General features: G+C 39.4%; 1 protein-coding gene across 1 annotated transcript in view; it reads right to left on the bottom strand.

Annotated features, from left to right (window-relative positions):
• Window positions 1-14316, bottom strand: part of agbl1 (AGBL carboxypeptidase 1) — a 33817-nt gene extending 19501 nt beyond the window's left edge. Inside the window, exons 1-10 of the mRNA XM_083893999.1 lie at window positions 14132-14316; window positions 9481-9544; window positions 8826-8972; window positions 8256-8387; window positions 7763-7856; window positions 5122-5159; window positions 3188-3396; window positions 2126-2285; window positions 790-854; window positions 125-241 (exon numbers count right to left, since the gene is read on the bottom strand). Of these exons, the coding sequence (XP_083750125.1) occupies window positions 125-241; window positions 790-854; window positions 2126-2285; window positions 3188-3396; window positions 5122-5159; window positions 7763-7856; window positions 8256-8387; window positions 8826-8972; window positions 9481-9544; window positions 14132-14188 (1083 nt within the window). The 5' untranslated portion in view covers window positions 14189-14316. The remainder of the gene's footprint in view (window positions 1-124; window positions 242-789; window positions 855-2125; window positions 2286-3187; window positions 3397-5121; window positions 5160-7762; window positions 7857-8255; window positions 8388-8825; window positions 8973-9480; window positions 9545-14131) is intronic.
• Between the last annotated feature and the right edge of the window lie 518 nt (window positions 14317-14834).

Here is a 14834-nt window from a genome sequence, read left to right as displayed (position 1 = left end):
TCTCTGTGACATATTAGGAGGATTTTATGGCCAGTTGCTTTAGATTTATTACATAATGCACCTTTAAAGACCTATTTTCTTATTAATCCAACTTTTCAACATTAACAATGCTGAAGGTGAATACCTCAAAGTCGTGTGAGAGTTCAGGACAGAGGCGTCCATACTGCTGAAGCAGCCCCTTAGGTCTATCCGGGTCTGGACGATGACAAAGTATGTTCAGGTCAGTCTCCAAGTCTTCATCCTGTGTAAAAGAACAGGCAGACACACAAACAAGCATTGTTCAGGACTGAAGACACATTCTCAAAATGCTTCAGCAAAACCGAAGTCTATGTGGCGTAAATCGTCAATCACTTTCCACACAAAAAAATGCATTCAGTGACCACCAAAATTACCAAAATTCATGTAACTCTTTTCTCAGTCAGAGTCCACCGCCTGTAAAACACTATATCTTTGCATCACATTTGCTTAACACACTTTGTTAAGAACACAAGTGGAACAGAATGATGGAGATGGGGGATTTGGTAGTGTTGTGGATAATTGAGCTCATTTTGAGACATATGATGAAGATGTTGGTGAGAAAGAGTTTTGGACGTGAGATGGACTGTGTAGCGGAAAAGCACGTTAATAATGCAGACTGTGATTATGGTGAAGGTTATGTGAATTAAAATCTACTCACTAGATCAACACTGGACCTGATGACTGAAATTACACACAAATTCAAAAACATTGTACACAGTGCGCACACGCGCTCGCACACACACACACACACACACACACAACCAGACTCACATAATCTCTGTTCTCTGCCTCTTGGTTATCATCATATTCATCATCACTCTCCTCACTGCTCTTATCTGGACACAGCGGAGAGAAGCACAATTGAAAATGTCAAGGAATGGTGTGTGTGTGTGTGGGGGGGGGGGGTTCTTTGTCTCTAAATGAGCAATATCCAAATATTCAGTGCAGCTTCCTATTGCTAGCTTCTCCAGGCATTTAAATGAAGTACTAAACTTTACTTTAATTGTATATGTTTATTTTTTACACATTTTACAAATCCATTCTAATCAAAAGTGCTTGTAATGAACAGTCTTGTATAAACTACGTTAAATGGATAATTGAGTGAAAGTATCTTACCAGAAAATTGCTTTGGTAGAAGTTGAAGTCACTTTTTATAATATTACTTAAGAAAAAGTCTTAAAGTATATGACATTTACTGTATTTAAGTATCAAAAGTAGTTTTCTGATATAACATGTACCAAAGTAGGAAGTAGAAATAAAAGTATTAAAAAAGTGAGAGACAGGAAAAGCTCAAATACAGACCATTTCCAACTCTTCTTCTTCTGATTTTATTTGGTAGTGACGAGTAACAAAGATAGTTAGAGGAAATGTAGTGGCGTACTTTGTTACATTACAACACTGGTAATGAGCCTTGTCAGCCCATTTGAATGGTGCTAAGTCAGTGAATTTATCATTAACAATGACAATGCTCTTTTAGTAATGGAGTTTGTCACCAGAATATGGCCGAACCATTCCAAGACGTTAAAAATCATATGGAGAGACCTGCCAGTATTTTAAATGTACAAGAGTAGGTCATCTGCGAATGGTGAATTATATGCAGATACATTCCTCAGAGAGCAGACAGAAAGACATGGGTTCCATCGCAATGGCAAACAAAAGCGGTATTAATGGTGCCTGAAGGGGGGAGAGACAGTCGTCGTAACTGTTACCTCATAAAGGTACCGTCCTTTCAACACTGTCAAAAGCTTTTTTTGGTGTCAAGGATTCCACGTCTTCTGGGGATTCAGTGCTCAACAAGTGGCTACTGTTACAAAGACACCTGCTGTTGTGAGGGGACTGCCTGTCTGACATAAATCCTCTTTGATCTATCAGGATGATAGAGGGCATTAGTCACTGGAGACTGAGACCGAGAACTTTGGAAAGAATCTCGAGGTCCACATTTAGGAGAGAAATCAATCAATAGCTACTACAAGAGATAGATAGGAGCGTCTAGCAGACAAAGTAGACACGCCTCAGTATACATCTTTTAGTGCTGGTGCCAGGAGACCAGCGCCGTCTCGACTTGGAGACGTTAATGAATTCTTCTGAGGAGTTTTGATCACTTTACCTGGTGCCACATCCACATCAAGGGCAGGTCTTCCGGGAAGAGGGAAGGTGTACGCAGACTGATCTGATTTCAGTGGTAGAGGCGTTTTGGGAAGACACTTTCTCAACAGCTGTACGGAGGGCTCTATCAGACACTCCATGCTTTTACTGGACAAACCCGTCTGTCAAAGGAACAAGCACGAGAACAGATAGAGGTGACATGTCAAGGGTTTCAGCTCTAGTTTGAGTTGGACTTGACAATGTTGTACAAACAGAAAGATATGCTTAACTAACTGCATTTCCTAAGTGAGTGTCACTTAAAAGTTCTGATAATCCACAGCATTTCTGACATTTTGCCTCTAACTGCTTGCAACATATCTCCGTTTCTTTTTACATCCTGCCATCTATAAACTTAAAGGTGCCATATGTAAGAATGTGGCCAAAAACGGTAACAACATTCAAATTCAAAATACCGAAGTCTTTTAGGTTTCTGACGTAACTGGCAACCCGTGGTTGCTCGGCAGCTGAGACTCTACTGACTGCAATGATTGGTAGACTGCAGTAGGTGGCGCCACATGCCAAAACATGATTTCAAAACATAAACATGATTTGCAGTCTGCAAAATATTTTTTTTAATGCAAATATTTTGGCTGTACTGTTGTTGTTGGTGAGTTCAGTTTGTTATATGAACATTATTCCTGAGTCTCTGTGACATATTAGGAGGATTTTATGGCCAGTTGCTTTAGATTTATTACATAATGCACCTTTAAGCATCTTCTTAAAGGAACAAAAAGTAGAACATGAAGACACAGGACCGACAACACCACAAAAAAATTACAACTATCCCCCTTCTTACTGAAGTTGTGGTTAGTAATATTATATTTTCTGTGATAGAGCTTAGTAAGTTCTTGTGCTTAGTAAGTCCTTGTTCTGTGACCACTACACCCTCACCAATTCAATATACACGCACACCTGCCGTTAGTTCTTGTTGTATGTATTGGTTTTTTTTTGCAAGCTGTTCAGTCTGTCACAGCGAAACTAAAGAGAACTCACGGTAGCATGAAATAGATGATTTGAGTTTTACCTGTGTGGTCTGATATAACAGTCTGAGGCCTCCATGGGACACAAAGGCCTGTCTACCTCCAGCAATGCGGGTGGCTTTATGGAGGCAGCGCAGCAACGCGTGGCGAATTTCTATGGCAGCATGTTGAGTATCTTTACTGTGCCAGTCCTCGTAAAGCCTCAACAAGCCAGAGACGTAACCCTTAGACACCACTGAACGAACATTCGCCTCTGTGGGGGAGGACAGAGACAAACAGAGAGAACATCACCACTTTTTACTTTTGTGATAAAACTGCTGGAGTCATCACTGCTGGTTTACAAGAACAAGAAGAAGTATAAACTATACACTGATGAACTATCTATCAAACTATGTCTTAGTCAGATGTTCTCCAGGTGTCATACAGAGGGTTGCACTCGTGGGAGCCGATCTCAGGCTTGTGACAAGAGCATATAGTGGGCCTGGGGATGCAACATATGTGCAGCTGTGTTAGTGCCTCTGAAGTTTTCCCCTGGACGGCAGACGCCCTATTATTCGAGTTATTTGCCATCAGACCGGTTCAAAACACTGAGCATAAAAAGAACTCGCTGTAATCCATCAAATGTAACCCACATCTCAGCCAAAACATATGACTTTTTGTGTGACTCTAAACTACCAGTAAGCATAAATGTGTGGTAAATGTGAACAGCTGTCAAAGTAAAAGTGTGTCAGTTGTACACATCACTTATTTTAGAACATTTACTTTGTTACTGTGTCTAAAAAATCTAGAATGGGTAAAAGGAGCTTAGAGGCTTCAGGACACCTTTCTCTTCTGCTAGTTTGTTTGGTGGCCCCCTCATTTTTCTTTTTCCTTGGTTTCCCTTAATGAATTGTTTTTGGACTTTTTATCAGTTACTGTGACTTTTCCACTGGATTACATTTAACTTGTTTTCCTTCTGTGCAGCCGATTTCCTGGAGGGAGCCAGGATGTTTTAGCTGGTTGGAAACACCTGGGCCTGGTGTTCTCCAAACCTATAAGAAATGTCCTTCTCTTGTTTCTTTCTCTCTCTGCCTGACGGCACAGATCATTTTTGGTTTTGTTCTCGCACAATCAACACCTCAACATGAAACTCACCCACACACCCACTGATATTGCAGATAACATCCCACATATTTTCAGCAGATTCAACATTTCTGCCTTATTTCCTGTTTGTTTATGAAATAAATGTACTTTCTATTTGAACCAAATGTTCCCCTCCGTTGAGTCGTGACATTTTGGTTTCCTTGTGCCTCCCAAGTCTATCTATTGTTAAACTTTGAAACAAAAAGCAGTCCTATGACCTTGTGGGTGAGATGTCAAACGTGGAGTAAAATGGGTTAAAGGGGGGAAAGTAAAAAGAGAAATGCATAAATCTCTAAACATGACTTGATACTGGGCTAATTACAGCTTTTATGTTCACCTCACAACTTGCATGATACATCAAAGTGAAACACAAGCTCATCTGAATGTTCTACTTTATAAGTGAACATATTCCCCTTGATGTTCTGTGCAAATTGGCGCACACATTCACATGCAGGCCCACTGAGTTCCAGACAGATTCATCACTTGCTTAGCTCAAATGCCACAGGACTATAAACAATAGTGCAACAGTGACCCCTTCAGGAACAAACACGGGAACAAACGAAACACCCGAACACTTAAATTAATAAATGATGTCAAACACCTGAATAGAAAGGTCTGCATCTTACAATTAACATGTTTGGACTAATTATTATTTCACTGGACACAACAGTTTCTATAAATGGCATTAAAAAAAAGGTGATGCACGATTACAGCACATCAGCAGTTATTCATTAAATACAATACAACTGACTGAATGATAAAATACTGCCAGAGTTGCACAGAGACAATGATGGTATTGATGATAACGCATGCATTATGGTCTGCTGATAAATAAACAAAGTCATAAAAAACGTACTTGTGGACAGCAGAGCTGCGAAGGCATTGATTGCTGCCCTGAAAAAAAAAGAAAGAAAGAAGACAGAGCAGTTAATATGGATATTTTTGATAAATACAGAGACATGACGACATAAATCAAATGAGTTCTTCAGATATGTGCAATTTTTAGGGCACTAGGGAATGACATTCACTGAAGTAACATTCAAAATTGTATTATTCATTATTATTAACCAGTTATTTTTGTTGCATTGTGTCTGTCTAAAATAGTCAAGTTCTAATAGTTTCATCCTTTTATAAAAAACAATCCAAATGCCTGATATTGTCAAAGTATTATAAGCTTGTCAGGCTATGAATAAAATGTACCTATAGTGAAAAAACAATGACTTAAAAGCCATTTAATCAGTGCGGTCACCATTGGTGTTCACTATCGAGCTCCTGGATGTTGTGTTTTCAGCAAAGAAAGGATTCAAATGCAGCAATTATGGGAACAAAGAAGGTGTTTTGTTTTTTTATTAACCGCACATTTGAAAACTGAACTGGAAAGGCTTTCCAGCTTTCTCAAAAACACAGGGTAAAACTCAGCTCAGAAGACTATGAGTGGGGAGAGTTAACACACAATGGGTTGGACAATAACAAGGCAACATTGGAGGGAAGTTGGACAAGGAGAGTAAAGCAAGACAGCAAAAATCATCGTCCACACTAGTAACAACTAATCGCCCAGCTTGTTGAGTAAATTGGAAGCTCCGACATCTTGAGTGTCGGCCATGTGAATCCACATTGAAAGGAAAAATAATAATTAAACTCATGGATTTTACAGCGATGTTCCCGGTGCTGATTTTAAGATAGATAGACCAACATTTCAGGATGTCACCAAAAAACAGGAGAAGTATTTATCAGATGTGAGATAGATGAAGAGTCGTGCTATAAAAGAAACTATTTATGGCTGGATCCAGTGGTGTTTGAACATGGTGTTAGATTTTGGGTGGCATGCAGCCATGTGGCTGACAGACAATTTTTCACTGCCCATTTCCTCAGATGGAGGTCATTGTCACTGCCAGGTCAGGCCAACTGGCCTTTACCCAACAAGCGACCATAATTTATTACGGAAAACAAGACTACAGCTGATTTGCTTTTTTCTTTTTCTTTTTTGCCTAAGGGAAAGTTTCAAGGGTGTTTAAGGAACATAGGGGCACTGATTATTTGTCAGTGATTATTTATCAGTGATTCCCATGATAACCTTGGGTGCTAGTATTGGCTGTTCCACCACACCCACTCTGGGTGCCGAATTGTTACTACAGCACCAGCAAATTACCTCATACACTGCAAACAAAAAAAAAAACCAGAAAGACTTAAAGAGAGCCTTTCAGATATGGACAGATTGCCTAAGGTCGTCTGACAACAATTAAAATAAAGAGCGTCTGTCCGTGTTCAACAGGGAGCTGCCATCCCACAATAATCAGCTATGTTTCCAGTGATCCTGCTTATTGCAGTTTTATGTTGTAAACAATATCATGATACCTACAGAGCCGTCACGCATCCTTTCATTTGCAAAACTCTGCTTTGTGGAATTGCATTTATAGTAAAACATCCTCTTTGCATTCCACAGTAGCGGATAATAAAAAAATAATGTAGTGCCTTGCATTCAAACAGATGAGACTGAAAGATTAACTGCTGTTGACAGTTGAGAGTAGATGATGGATTTAGTAGTCCTGCTTTGGGCAGTCTAATTGACTTCACTACTTTAACAGTGTGGACAGTAGCCAACCAGCATGTCTAACGGTCGCCTTACTGTCACTCACTGAGGAAATAACATATATCTTTCTTCAATGCTCTCATGAAGACCCAGGATTTCACAGCTTCACAATTTAAAAAATATAAAAAATGTCTAAAGTAGCAGTTGGAAATCGAGATTCTAGTCACTGGAAACTGGATTATACATGGAATGAATACAGCAAACTCATGTTGAAGGACAGAAATTTGCCGTGTCAGATCATATGATTCCCTCACGCCCCTTGTGGAGGCTGTGGCTGCTCCAGGGTTGGTATGCCTGGCATGGTGCTAGACAGATCCAGTACTCGTGGTGCTCTTGACATGCTCCACGCTTTCTACTGGAAGATTCTGCTAATGGAGCCAAATACCATCATTCTTGAGCTCATTAAGGTGGATGACTGTTTTTGTAAAATGTAAAAAAAAAAAAAAGAAAAACCTGTGTATGGTTTCAGCATGTATGACGACAATAATGTGTTTATATTCAACTATGATTTTAACACTGCTGTGCCGCAAGTTTGCGTGCGGGATAAGCTAGCACAGCCACTTTGTGATACAGCATAGGAACAAGCCTAGCTAACTTGATTCTAATTTTAGATCCATAACCTGCCAAAATATAAATAAACAAGTCACTGGGGTCAACTTCTGGGGTTCTTAGAAATAGAATTACATTTAATGGTATGGGTCAGCCAGGGTCCATCGCCTCCATCAGTAACTGACACTTGCCAAGTGAAGGCTGGTAGGCAAACCTGGAGGTGTTGGACTGCAGCCATGGTCTCCATTACTATTGTATTGTATACCCTTTTGTAAAATGGTAGCATTTCTCAAATATTTGAGGCAAAATGTTCTGAGTTAAGGAGAAGGTTAGTAGTGATGTATTAAAGTATACAAACTTGATGGTGTGCAGGTGTGTGGTGGAATACTGAGGGATGAAGTGAAAGATTACATCCAGTCCATGGTTTTCTCCGATGAGGTTTGCTGTCGAAACTAAACGAAACACAAAACAAACTGTCACGCTGAATTCTAACACATGAAAATGTTGGAAATTCCAGAGAAGAATCGACACAATGAGTTTAAATATAAAGCTGTAACTGATCTCAGCCTTGAGTTGATTAACACATGTCTTGTTTCGCTGTGATTACTGTTTCGTTCTTGCCCATTCCTTTGATTTAAAAAAATCAATCATTTAATTTGATGATGCATGTGTGTGTGTGTGTGTGTGAGAGAACTCCATGCAGTCTGGCACAGAAGACACTCACAGCCCCTTTATTGCTGATTATTATGCCATCTGTGTGTGAGGTGCAACATCATACATTCTTAAGTTGAAACAAGTCTCCAAAGCTGGTATTAATGAAAGCATGCATCTGCGTAACTGAGTGTCGATACCTGATGACGAAAACACTTGAATGACCCAGAGACAGGCTGCAGCCCTCCTGGCATGTTTGGTATTGTGTTTAAGGAGATTGAGGGTCAGCAGAACAGCTTCAGCCTCCTCTGCTTTTATACCAATGCGCTTGTCTGCACAAACACAGAGGCGCACACTTGAGCATAGTTACATTTTATATTTGTCCAAAATTCGACAAAAACGACATACTATACTATGTCGTCCAAAGTTTTTTGAAAAATAAATTTTGGTCCGAAATTTGACACAAATGACATACTATACCATGTCGTCCAAAATGTGACCAAAAAAATGACATACTATACTATGTAGTCCAAAAAGGTTTGAGAAAACAATTTTGATCCAAAATTTGATTAAAGAAAAACATGACATACTATACTATGTCTTCCAAAATTTTCTGAAATTTTTTCTGGTCCAAAATTTGACAAAAAACGACATACTATACTATGTCGTCCAAAAAGTTTTGAAAAAAATTTGAGTGTCTAAGATTGGCCATTGACTTTGAAAAGCCTTGTTATAAATAATACTAAACCTAACATTTCATGACTCCTCACCTCTGTGTCCAACCTTCGCCAGCAGGTGCAGCAGTGGCAGCAGAATAGTGTAGTTGGGACAGAAACTGCGGCCCGTTTTGACCAACAAGGTTAGCAAGGCCTCACTGCCACCTTTACTGATCAAATACTTGATGCGCCGATCTGTACCTGATGAGACAGAATCGGAGGTTACACACTGACATCACAACCGAATTGCTCCAGAGATACTAAATTGACCATTTCAGTAAAATAATGTTACATTATGAGGTTAAAAATGGGGTCTACAAGTCTGGAAGAGAATTCAAAGGAATTGCAGTTTGCTTGCTCCTGAAGACGTCTAAGACCAGATGACTGAGAACCTTCACAACGGCCTTGTACTTTAGGTAAAGTAACATGTGAGAAAGGGGGAGTGAGCAAGGAGTTTTCTGTTTGTTACAGTCTGCAGTTTCACCAACAGATGTCGCCAATCCTTACACCCTGGACCCTTAACACTATGAGCTGCACAAAATAACCAGGTCATGTTTAGCACAGCATTGCCCGATTTCTTTTCTTCTCTAGGCAACTTTATTTGTTGAAGACTGGAAGAGGATTTCAACAAATAAGATAAAAGATGTTTGCGACTCAAGTTTCTAGCTCTCTCAGTTAAGTGCTCAAGAGCTGATAGTAGTTGGCACACCGGCTGACAGAAGTTCATCCAGGACATTGAGGATATTCAAGGTGCTCTCCACATCCCCTTCATTCTGCAGAAACACAAACACAAAGAAATATGCATTCATTTTCTACCATTCATCATGTTGAGTATAAAGGCATGACAGCCACCAACCTCCCACATTGTATCAAAGTAGTTTTTCCTTCTTTGTTTTCACTCAAGTTATTATTATTTATTTATTTATTTTAAATGTGGCAAATACCCATCACAATGGGGACCACTGGCCCCGAGGGTCTGTGTGAGTGACTGAGAAAAAGGTTGAGCATTTTCCACAGAAAATGTCAATTTAGGTTAACACTGGCTTATCTGATATCGCATTTCGCTGTCGTGCTGATGAAATGCTAATGTTCCCACAGGATTTCCTCGTCCAGATTGATTTAGATACTCTCAGCATGGTTGAAGGTCCGTTGATACAGCTGATGACAGTGTGTCGCTGATTAAATTCTGCAGTTTAAACACAATTTTTTGGGGGTCTAGCCAAACATCTCCCCCCGTGTGTGTGTGTTGTATGAAAAGACATCATGCAGCGCCCAACTATCTGCCTGGCACAGAGAGCGTACCATATTTGCATGCGGGCAGCTTGTATGGGAGGCCAAATATCTGCCTGTTTAAATAGAGACAACCCTACACTTACCATTGCAGCCAAAAAAAACACTGTCGGTTTCGGTCAGCAGATTTCAGATAGGGCCAAGTGACATGACTACCCGGGGAAAAAAGTCATTATGTGTCAAAGCAAGACTGCAAGGTTATTGCACTGATGTTGTAGATTTATCATTTATCAAACAAAACAATGGAAGATGGTTTGCTTTGATGACAGCTTCACATGCTTCTGTCGTTCCCTCGGTCTGATTTATGAGGTCGTCACCTGGAATGGTTTACAGGTGTCTGTTCTTAATGTGTTTGAGACTATTGGTTTTGTTATACACAGGTAGGGTTGGTTCTGTACAGTTGCTAGTTGCTTCTATATGGCAAGACCCACTCAACTAAATAATTAGAAACAATAGTACATTGTTGTTTTAAGACATGGAGGTCAGTTAGTCCGGAAAAGAACTTTGAAAAAATCCTCAAGTCCAGTTGCAAACACCATCCATCCATCCATCCATCCACACAGCCACATCAGTGCTTCACAGAGTTCAAGTCAGTCAATCAGACCTGTATTGCTGAATTGCTGCAGAGAAGAAGAAGAACAACAAAAACAGAATTGCTTCGGCCAAGAAATAAAAGGAACAGACATGAGACCAGTGAAAATCTGCCCTTTTGGTCTGACAGGTGAACCTGCCTTGTCTTTGTGAAACGCAGAAAAGGTGAGCGGATGGTTTCTCCATGAGTGGTTCCCACCATGAAGCATGGAGGAGGAGGGGGGTGTGATGTGTGTGGGTCAATGTTGACTCTGTTGATTGATTTATTCAAACCAGCATGACCACCACAGCACCACAGTGGGACCATCATTTGTTTTTCAGCAGGACAATGGCCCCAGAGACAATTCAAGGCTATATATGACCAAGGAGGAAAGTGATGGAGTGCACAATCACTGGTTTGGGACGAGTTGGACCGCAGAGAGAAGGCAAAATATAAAACATATTTTAGTTGTGTTTAGAACATAATTCCATAAGTTACATAAGTCCAGTGGAAATAGTTTGGATGTCGTCAGTATTGTTCTACAGAGTGGACAATAATACAAATAAAGAAAAACCATTAAATGACCAGGTGTATCTAAACTTTTGATATAAAGAAACAAAGGAATTAATGCAACAGAATGGAGCAGTGGAACAGAATGCTCTTTTTCCATGAAATGGAATTATAAGACTTGTGAACCATTTAATTGTCTTTGTTTGGACCTATGCCTTAACCCATGTGTTAGTTGTTTGAGCGCTTAGAGAAGTGTTTACGAACTGTTCAAAGGCCACTTTATGACTGCCCAGGCGCTCAGAGTAGTAATGGTATCTAATTGGCATCACTTTGGTAACCATATTTTTGCTGCCCACAAGAGAGACATGTTTTCGACACACTTGAAGACGTAATTGAAAAATTGAAAAATATATTGAAAAATAGGAAATTCACAAGCATGAATCATTATGTTTACTACTGGTCATCCTAGTGAACAACAAACTCCTATTTTCTATTTTTTAGTCTTATCTTATAGTCTCGGCAGGTCATTAGTGGGGATTGAGATGTATGTGCAAATTCAAGCAATTATATATTTAAATCGTATATTTTCTTCATTAACACTTTACAGCAGATTTTGACACGTGCTGAAAAGAATATCCAATTATGTTTAAAATAGAATGTCCAGACTTCAGCGCATGTGTGAAAACAGCTGATCTGGAGCTTGGGGAGTGATAGAATGGTCAACTGTATCAAAGGTTGCTGCATTAGCTCAGATGTCAACTGAGTACAGCAGTCTGCTAATTGAGATGTTGCCTAAAACCCTGTTTAAATTTCTGCCATTTTTAAAACGACGGGCAAGAACTGAGAGCAGACGTTTCCATGAGTAAGGCAACTTCTAAATATACCAAAAGTGCTGAGCAACCATTGTGTTTTTGATGAACCAACACATGCTTTAAGCAAAAAGGAACAGAGCCATTAGATAGAGAGCAAATAGCTGGACGTGTGAAGCAAAACATTTAGAAGAAAAGACTTTGGAAAATGGGTGACAAACAGGTACAAGTGAGCCATCTTTCTACATCTGTCAAATTTGCAGCCTCAACTTTCCATTTCACAGACAAGGAAATTCAGATTTTTAAGACTAAATTGACTGTAAATAAATCTATAATACACACAATTAGATTTAAAACTTAAATGTAGAGTGATCATTTCTGTAAACATATTTTTAAACGTAATGTAATTAAGAATTGGAAACCACAACAGATAAAGTTGTGGTGTGATCCTATACATTGCAGTCACGTTTCCTCCTGGACTGTTGATGGGAGACCAGAGGATGTGTCGTGTTATTATTATTTTTATGTCAGCTCACTTCCTAAGGCTCGAGTGTCAACCACTAACCAAATCATGAGAACCCGATATACAGCGTGCGCAATTTGGATCAGGTTTGATGCACATTGGATATCTTTGATACAGCAATAACCCAAAGCAGGAATGTAATCTAAAAAAAACATGACCTTATAAATAATGCCATTAATTAATTTCAAGTCATTTGTTTGTTTGTTTTTGATTTAAAAAAACAAAAAAAACATGTCATGACAAATCATGTCAGTCCAGGTCAAATGCACTTCAAACTTAAACCGTGTGTGTTTTCTGTGAGTGTGCATAATATTATTTATGTTTCTTTCCTTCAAAGAATTCACCTTATCTCACTCTTCACTTTCCTGTGACTAATACATGTGTATTTACTGCAACATCATAACAGTCGTGACCCATATATAAGAGCATGTAGAAACTGGTGTTAATGTCATCTGTCATGATCAGAGCTGAGTTACACCTCATGCAGAGAAAAGGGGATTAATGTCAGATTGTGGTCAGCCACTTTTTTGTTGATACATGGAAATACTATAACAGTAGCTAAGGGTTGTTATAAGCCAGCGACTCAACAGGTCCTCTAGTTAAATAGAGCAGTTTCTATGTTGACATTGAGGAAAAGTTAATAATATTATCATTATAATAATATTGTCGGTCGGTTTATACTTGAATCGATAAATACTAACTAACTTTTTCATGAATTTTGTTGTTCTGCAAATCAGGTATCTGATATCAGCAATAACTTATTGTTATTGTTGAAAAGGTGGCGTTTGTATGAGTTACTGAGAACCAGTGGAGGATATGAAAGCTTGTTCCCATTGTCAACGTGGTGCGGTGAAACGATGAAAAGTAGATTTCATAAATCATAAATAAAGATTAAAATATATGTCCTACCTCTGAACACGCAGGTTTGTGACATTTAAATTACAGGGTTGTTTGTTTTTTACAGCAAGAACCTTTTCTCAACATGCGATCATTTTTACACCGGAAGTATGAATATGCATATTTCACGGATTGCTCGGCAGCTGAGACTTTACTGACTGCAATGATTAGTAGACGGCGGTAGGTGGCGCCACATGCCAAAATGATTTCAAAACATGATTTGCAGTCTGCAAAAGATTTTTCTTAATGCAAATATTCTGGCTGTACTGTTGTTGTTGGTGAGTTCAGTTTGTTATAGGAACATTATTCAAGAGTCTCTGCGACATATTAGGAGGATTTTATGGCCAGTTGCTTTAGATTTATTACATAATGCACCTTTAAATTAAGCTTGTCTTACAATGATTTCTGCGCCTACATCTGTACTAGTTTCCATGATTATTCCATCACTATTTACTTATTTTTTTGATTGTCATCTTTATTAAAATAATTGTTTTTCAATACAAAAGTATTTTAAACTCTGCTTGAGAGTGATGTTTTAGTCCTCTCACTATATAATGCAAAAGGTAAACTATTTGTGAACATACTATAATATAATACCCAAATATCTGCATGGACCAACAGATTCTGATCATTTCATGATAAATATCAAAAACTGCACCACTTACAATTTATGTCATTCATGTAAAAATCAACTGAACGGGTAAAAACTGTAGAATTCAGTGTAAAATAGAACACAATTGAAATATAAAGAAGATCCTACCTGCAGGGCAGAAAGCAGGACCTCTAAGCCGCTCGAGGTGCTTGGGGAGGCTGACATTCTTACTCGTCCTTGCTCTGTGCCAGTCAGATCGTTCAGTCGAGCAGAAACACCGACAGAAACATGGACAACAAAACAAACAGACAGACGAACAGAAGCAAGGAGAGGGTCACGCTGTCTGATGGAGATCGTCAATCAGGGGGAGGTAGACAGTGGATATCCAAAGAGCGTCCTGTGCATGCAGACACCAACCCTCCACCCCCAAACACACACACACACAAGTGAAACTTGAAGCATCTGTCTGTCTCATTTTCTCTCTAACACCAACACAGACGTCAACATGCAACACTGCTGCTGTGTCTAACAAGCGAGAGAAGCCATACAATGACTCCTAGCAGTGTGTGTGTGCAGGTGTGTGTCTGCAGGTGTCTTCTCATTCTGACAGTGCCTTCATGCTGCAGTACGGTACAGTAAAACGTTGTTCGACACATGGACATACATAAAAGTGGTTAAGCGTGTATCTTGTTGTGTCTAAGGGCATGTGTAACCCTATCCCTACATTTGTGCTGCGGTGTTGAGAAGGCTACTACTATAAAAAGGCCTCGGCAAGCCCAGCCAGGCAGCTACAGGACACAAACTATAATCGGAGGCAGAGCCCAGGGGCTAAGGTTTGATGTCCGATATAAAATGAACTTCAGAGTTTTCC

Source organism: Microchirus variegatus (genome assembly GCF_963457635.1).
Source record: "Microchirus variegatus genome assembly, chromosome: 8".
Classification (NCBI taxonomy): Eukaryota; Metazoa; Chordata; class Actinopteri; order Pleuronectiformes; family Soleidae; genus Microchirus; species Microchirus variegatus.
Note: the sequence above shows the minus strand (reverse complement) of the source record. Positions and strands in the feature narration are given on the sequence as shown.